The sequence below is a fragment of the Leucopleurus acutus genome (genome assembly GCF_964270905.1).
Source record: "Leucopleurus acutus genome assembly, chromosome: 14".
Taxonomy (NCBI): Eukaryota; Metazoa; Chordata; class Mammalia; order Artiodactyla; family Delphinidae; genus Leucopleurus; species Leucopleurus acutus.
The window spans coordinates 27,362,778-27,370,531 of record NC_139156.1 but is presented as its reverse complement, the minus strand read 5'-3'; the positions used below and the strand labels follow the sequence as shown (position 1 = coordinate 27,370,531).

The 7,754-nt window shown below is 52.0% G+C and overlaps 1 protein-coding gene across 1 annotated transcript; it reads left to right on the top strand.

The window, feature by feature from the left end:
• The first annotated feature begins 257 nt into the window (after positions 1–257).
• On the top strand, positions 258–4,237 carry TWNK (twinkle mtDNA helicase). The gene is made up of 5 exons (XM_082853944.1): positions 258–1,613; positions 1,806–2,046; positions 2,182–2,289; positions 2,598–2,739; positions 3,811–4,237. The coding sequence occupies exons 1-5, from the start codon at positions 371–373 to the stop codon at positions 4,129–4,131; spliced, it is 2,055 nt and encodes a 684-aa protein (XP_082710070.1). The 5' UTR covers positions 258–370; the 3' UTR covers positions 4,132–4,237.
• Positions 4,238–7,754: the final 3,517 nt, after the last annotated feature.

Sequence of the window (7,754 nt, the reverse complement as noted above, 5' to 3'; positions counted from 1 at the left end):
GAGGAGAGGGACTACGGAAGGGACGCAGGCGGCCGCAGAGATGAGGACGACGAGGAGGGGCAGTGGAGGGGCGGTAGTGGCGAGGAGATGATCGAGAAAAACCGCATCGGCGAGGGGCGGCGCGGAGGGGAGGCGGCGGGGGCAGCAGCTGTGGAGGACTTCAGAGGTAGGGAACCGGCCAAAGGGACACGGACGTGAAAGGGCCGTGTCCTCTGGCATAGATGTGAAGTGGCAATGTAGAGGGGCTGAAGAGGATTCAGAGGGAGAAGAGAGCTGCGTGCAGGATCCCTAGGGTCTGACCTAGTAGTGAAGGCACCCGAACCGGGCACCTAAGGCATTTCAAGCAGTGACTTCCCCCGTTTGACTAGGAATGTGGGTCCTCCTCCGAAGTGGGTACCCCCTCCGTATCCTGCTGCCACTACGTGGGCCGTGGATGGGGTGGAGGGGCCTGCCACGAAGCTTGGCCGTGGGCCCTCCTCGCAGACGGTACAGGAAGGAGGCTCTCGCCGCCTTGGAGGTACCAGTGTTGCCTGTAACAGCAACTGAAATCCGGCAATATTTGCGGGCCCATGGGATCCCCTTCCAGGATGGGCACAGCTGCGTGCGGGCACCTAGTCCCTTTGTGGGTGCCTCGAAGCTCAAGGACGAGACTAGTGCTGCCACTTCCTTCAGCCTCTTCATTGACAAGACCACAGGCCGCTTTCTCTGCATGACCAGCCTAGCTGAGGGGAGCTGGGAAGACTTCCAGGCCAGCGTGGAGGGGCGAGGGGATGGGGCCAGAGAAGGGGTCCTGCTTAGTGAGGCCCCAGAAGCTGAGGACAGTGAGGAGGTCCAGAGGATCTGGGACCGAGCCGTACCTCTCTGGGAGCTGCCTGAACCAAAAGAGGCCCAGCTGGCTCGCGTGATGTTTGGCCTCACCAAAGTGACAGATGACACACTCAAGCGTTTCAGTGTGCGCTACCTGCGGCCTGCTCACAGCCTTGTCTTTCCTTGGTTCTCCCCTGGAGGATTGGGATTACGAGGCCTGAAGCTACTAGGGGCCGAAGGCCAGGGTGACAGAGTGCACTATATGGAGACCACCATCCCCCAGCCTGGTGCCTTCCACAACCTGTTTGGGTTACCCCTGATCAGTCGTCGAGATGTTGAGGTGGTGCTGACGAGTCGTGAGCTGGACAGCCTGGCCTTGAGCCAGTCCACAGGGCTGCCCACCCTTGCCCTACCCCGAGGAACAGCCTGCTTACCCCCTGTCTTGCTTCCTTACCTCGAACAGTTCCGACGCATTGTGCTCTGGCTGGGGGATGACCTTCGGTCCTGGGAAGCTGCCAAGTTGTTCGCCCGAAAACTGAACCCCAAACGATGCTCCTTGGTGCGGCCTGGGGACCAGCAGCCCTCTCCCCTGGAGGCTCTGAACCAAGGCTTAAATCTTTCTCGTATTCTGCGTACTGCCCTGCCTGCCTGGCACAAGTCTATCGTGTCTTTCCGGCAGCTTCGGGAGGAGGTGCTAGGAGAACTGTCAAATGTGGAGCAGGCAGCTGGCGTTCGCTGGAGCCGCTTCCCTGACCTCAATCGTCTCTTGAAGGGACATCGGAAGGGCGAGCTGACAGTCTTCACAGGTGACCCTTTGGGAAATCACTGCTTGGGCGGGTTTGGGGGCAGAGGGTCAGATGACTGAAGCATGTGGGTTTGGGCTACAGTAAATGTTGAAGAGGCGCCTTCCCCTCCCAACTTTGAAGCTCCTTGCCTGTCTTGGTTTCAACGGTAGGGCTTTACTCCTCACCCGGGTCTGTGTTCAACCCCCCATGCAGGGCCGACAGGCAGTGGAAAGACGACATTCATCAGTGAATATGCCCTGGACTTGTGTACCCAGGGAGTGAACACGCTATGGGGTAGCTTTGAGATCAGCAACGTGAGACTAGCCCGGGTCATGCTGACACAGTTCGCTGTGGGGCGACTGGAAGAGCAACTGGACAAATATGACGAGTGGGCCGACCGCTTTGAAGACCTGCCCCTCTATTTCATGACTTTTCATGGGCAACAGAGCATCAGGTGAGATTCCTAGGTGTGGAGCTTTCAAAGAATAGGAGGGTGGGAGAACAGACTCCCAACAGAGTTTTCTGGCTGCCATGGTCTGGAGATTACTTGTAACTGACTCTTGAATTCATTGTCTCTGCCTCTTCCCAGGACTGTAATAGACACGATGCAACATGCAGTCTACGTGTATGACATTTGTCATGTGGTTATCGACAATCTGCAATTCATGATGGGTCATGAGCAGCTGTCCACAGACAGGTGACATCCTCCTCTTGTCTAGCTGTAACCCACTTAGACACACATCTTCTCAGGGAGCTGGCCTCTGGGCAGACACACTGTACTCTTGTTTTCTGACATATGTGCAGGAGCATACCATCCCATATGTATTTCTGTCTTTGTAGAGGTGTGGGGTGTGGTAGTGGGAAGTATGGACAGGGACTTAAGTGTGAGTCCTTAGGTAGAGGGAAGTAGAGTGAGGTTGTGGTGGTTTGTGGGGAGATGTTAACGAATCAGGAGTATGTGTTTGTTCTTGTCCTTCTGTGTCTGGTAACCTCTTTGTTGGGTAGGATTGCAGCTCAAGACTATATCATCGGGGCTTTTCGGAAGTTTGCCACAGACAGTAGCTGCCATGTGACACTGGTCATTCACCCCCGGAAGGAAGATGATGATAAAGAACTACAGACAGCATCCATTTTTGGCTCAGCCAAAGTAAGTGGGCTTTAGAGGAGCTCAAGCTATGGAAAGTAGAGGGGGCAGGTGTGACCAGGGACAGCCCTCATTCGGCCTTAAATCATCTTGACTGTCCATCTGGAACAGGCAGGAGGCAGCTTGCCTCTGGGGCCATGACATGAGGAACACACGTGCTAGAATACAAAGGCTGATAATGGTTGGTCCTTTGCCCTGCTTGCCTTCCAGGAACTCACATATTCTATGGGGAAAAGAGGGAGACAGTGAGGGACTTCCCTGGCGGTCCGGTGGTTAAGACTCCGTGCTTCCAATGCGGGTTCGATCCCTGGTTGGGGAACTTAGATCCGATACGCCACGTGGCGCATCCAAAAAAAAAAACAGGGAAAAAAGGAGACAGTGATTACAACTCAGTATGATAAGCGCTACGATAGGCAGCACAGGTGTTGGGAGAAAAGAGAAAAGGCATCTGAGTCAGCCTGGGGGGAGACTTCCTAGAAGATGTGTCAACAGAGGTTGGGTTGGGTTTTGTCCAACAACAGGTGTTAAATAAGCAAATAAGTGGGAGGGCCTTCTGGGCAGCGGGACCAGCCAGATCCTGGAGCTTCCAGTGGTACACTGAGTGCCTATTACACGCCAAGCCTGGGCTGGGCACGGGGAATACAGGGCAAGGAACACAAACTATGTGTCACAATGGAACAGACATGGAACTGGGGGAGAGAATAACAGAAATGGAAAGATGGTAGTGCCTTTTTTATTTACAGGGATCAAGAATGGTCTCTCTCATGAAGTGTAACATTTAGACCAGGACCTAAATGATAAGGAACTCGGGTTGAGTGAGCTGTGGAGCCAGAAATGTTAGCAGCAGAGGGAACAGCATGTACACAATCTGGGACAGCAACAGGGTTGTCAGGGAACTAAAAGGCTCAAGTGGCCCCAGCATTCTGGTCAGTAGTTCAAAGAGCTTTGGTGATGGGGGAAGTACTTTTCCCTTCCCCCATTCTTGCTATTCCTCCCTGCACCCTCAACCTTCCTTTGTGCTTCTCTCATACGTCTTCTCACTGCTCCTTCCTCCTTTTGCCCCTTATCCCCCAGGCAAGCCAGGAAGCAGACAATGTTCTGATCCTGCAGGACAGGAGGCTGGTAACTGGGCCAGGGAAACGGTATCTACAGGTGTCCAAGAACCGCTTTGATGGAGACGTAGGTGTCTTCCCACTTGAATTCAACAAGAGCTCTCTCACCTTCTCCATACCACCAAAGAGCAAGGCCCGGCTCAAGAAGATCAAGGATGACAATGGGCTAGTGGCCAAAAAGCCCTCTTCTGGCAAAAAGGGGGCTGTGCCCCAGATCTCTGAGACTCACTCTGACCAGGCCCCCAACCCCAACAAGCCAGACCTCTCCAAGCCTTCAAGGTGAAGGCATTGCAGAGCTGGATGCTGAAATGAGCCTGCCAGGACAGGCTGGGGTAGAGACTCTTAGTCCTCTGCTAGGGCTGCCTCTGTCCTGTAGTTGTGACCTATGGGCCCTTCTCAATCTGAGGGGCCTAGCCTAGGGCAGGGTTTCATTGCAAGAGAATTCAACTTAGCAAATATTTGAGAACCTGCTGTGTGCCAGGTTTTGTTCTGCATCCTGCGAATATAGCACTGACAAGACAGATGAGGTCCCTGCTTCCACAGAGCCTGTAATGTGGTAGAAGAGACAAGATAAGCAATGAACAAATACATACAAAACATAGTTTTAGATAGTGAAAAATGCTCTAGAGGAAAAAATACAGTAATGTGATAATGCTTACAGGCTAGTTTAGATTAAGATCTGAAAAGGTGTCTCTGAGCAGAGGACATTTGAGCTGGGGCCTCTGAAGAACTAGGATTGAGCCATGCGAACATCTGGAGAAAGGAGTCCAGGCAGAGGGAAAAGTAAATACAGAGGCCCTGAGGTGGGAATGGGCAAGTTGAGGTAAAAGCAGTGGGGAAGCTGGAAAGGGGATAGGGGACTTCTTGCCAAAACTCCAGCCCAGGCTTTCAGAGCCAAGGGGCGACATGGTGGATACCAGTCTCCTCTGCTCCCCACTCTGGAGCCTGCCCTGAGGTAGTGCTTACTACCATTGGATCTAGGTGCTCAGCCCTTATAATACCAGGGACAGCCACAAAGGTGGAAGCCTGGAAGAGAGCCCTAGAAGGGAGCTGTTAGCCCAGGGTGCCTGCCACCTAGACACTCATTCCATGGTATGCTGCCTTGGACTGCTGGAGTGGCTGCAATCATGACGTTGTAGAGCCTTTTCCAGTTTTACTGAAGAAAGTTTCCATTGCCTTTGTTTCTGTGCTTTTTCTTATTTGACCACTGGGTGTCACCCCAGTCTTTAACTGGATTTTCCTCTCACTTTGAATTGGGAGCAGATAGGTCCCCTCCCCCACCCTGTCTGAGCTGCACACTCCCAAGAAAGCAGGGGTATTAAAGGGTCTTCATGCATGCACACCCTTACATCTCTTTGTGGCCTAGGGAAGACAGGATGGTGCTTCTTTATCTGTCTTCCCTGAGGATCTCCATGTGATCCCTGGCAGAGGTGTGGATCACTGGGCCCCATGCCTAAGGCTTTGCCTGACCAGCTGTACCTCTGTGACATGAGCCACTCACTGACCTCTCTTCGTGGACCCAAGCTCATCATATTCTTATCTGGCCACCCCCCACCCACCCCGTACATTTCCCTCCTCTTGTACCCTCTCAGCTTTTCTCTTATGTTAGTGTGTGTCAGAACTGGGGCTCTTGTTTAAAAATGCAGAACCTATTTTTTTAACATCTTTATTGGAGTATAATTGCTTTACAATGGTGTGTTAGTTTCTGCTGTATGACAGAGTGAATCAGCTATATGTATACATATATCCCCGTATCTTCTCCTCCTTGCATTTCCCTCCCACCCTCCCTATCGCACCCCTCTACGTGGTCACAAAGCACCGAGCTGATCTCCCTGTGCTATGCGGCTGCTTCCCACTAGCTAGCTATTTTACATTTGGTAGTGTATATGTGTCCATGCCACTTTCACTTTGTCCCAGCTTCCCCTTCCCCTTCCCCTTCCCTGTGTCCTCAGGTCCATTCTCTACATCTGCATCTTTATTCCTGTCCTGCCCCTAGGTTCTTCAGAACCTTTTTTTTTTTTTTTTTTTTTAGATTCCATATATATGTGTTAGCGTACGGTATTTGTTTTTCTCTTTCTGACTTACTTCACTCTGTATGACAGTCTGTAGGTCCATCCACCTCACTACAAATAACTCAATTTCATTTCTTTTTATGGCTGAAGGACTCCTCATTTTTAAGAAACCCTGCCAGAGATTGTAAGATAACTTACCCAGAGACCTGTCAGAAATATTGCTAAGGGACTTACCTGGTGGTCCAGTGGCTAAGGCTCTGGTGCTTCCAATGCAGGGGGCCCGGGTTCAATCCCTGGTGAGGGAACTAGATCCCACATGCTGCAATTAAAAAATAAAGATCCCACCTGCTGCAACTAAGACCCTGTGCAGCCAAATATATAAATATTTTAAAAAAGAAAGAAAGCTTCTAATGAAAAAAATTTTTTTAAAGAAATATTGCTAAATGGTGACACTTTCCCATCTCACTTCCTCTGATATCCTAAAGTCTGTTTCCCTTTAGATTTGCCTGCAAGCATGATGAGAATGCAAGATGTTCTAAGGGGGCTGGGGAGAAGCCTTTTGTAAAGGGTGGTGGGGTCAGTGGGATTCCTGCTTCCTGAAAGCAGGGCTGCTTTATCAAGGTTTCCCTGTCAACCTAAGAGGGGGCTCTGGAACCCTGTGGAATGGTCTGGGGTCTCTCTGGTCTGTGGTGTGTGAGAATTGTGACTACAATTGTCTCCTGAAACACCCTGGAGCAAAGTTGTTCTCTGGGGGGGAGGGAGGGGGGACCTCTTCCAGGACCTCCCTTCTTGGGGGTCTCTCCCAGACTGGCTGGAGCCAGGCCTCCTAATCCTGCAGTAATCATTCCCAGCCGCTGGCTGGTCTAGGCCTCATCCAGGGTCTATAACGTTGAACATCAGCCATGCCTTCCAGATGCACACCACCAGGTCAGTCCTACCTATAAGGATGTGGGTTCCATATTCTGGTCTCCCTAGGATGCCTGGTGTGTTCTCAGGAAATCCTTTAGGGATTTCCATTAGGGGACTTTTGTGAGGTGTCTGTGTGAATTGGAGTTAGAGGGATAGATACACACTTGCCTGTCTTGCCCCACCCTCCTAGCAGATACCCCCCACACTGCACAAACCAGAATGGGGGAGAGGGGAAGCTAATGTTCCCCCAGCCCCACCCCCTATACAAACACCTTCCATTCCACACCTGCCTTAAACTCCTCACATCAAAATTAGTCCAAAGTGTGTTCAGGAGTCCCTGGAACCTAGAAAGCAGTAGTTAATCCCTGGGTCCTGTGTAAGATCCCTGAGAATCACTGTCCCTGTACGTAGCCAGAGTGTATTGAGGCAAATTGCCTGTGCCCAGCTGGACATTAAGAATCTTCCTGAGAGCTGAAGAAGAGCCTGGCCCAGCAGAGTCCAGCTGGATTTGCAGCCTTGTCCTCGATTCGTTGTCACACTTGCCTGTGAGGGGCAGCCTTGGTCCTCCATCCCTTTACTGGGAATGGGTTTGAGAAGGGACTAAACTCACAGGACTCCTGCTCCCCAAGTACTCAGGCTGCAAATATGGCCCAGATACCTGTAGACATCACAGGCTGCCTGAGTGCCATGGAGGGTGGGAGCCCTTTGTGCCTCCCTGCAATACAGGTCAACTTCCTGTTTGTGCCTGTGGGTGGAACTTTATGAGCCTGAGAGAAACCTGGCCATACTCCGTAGGGGCCAGAACTGGCAAGCCTGCTCACCTGGGCAGACACCTACTCCAGGGGAGGGGGAGACGCTGGTTCTGCTCGGGCAGCCCCAGCCCCGAGGTGTGTGTGAGGAAGGGCGGGGTCTGTTTTGGTGAAACCCGAGCCTTCTTTGTCTGATTCCCAGGGGTTTCCCCTGTGTCTGGGGGGTGGGCTGAGAG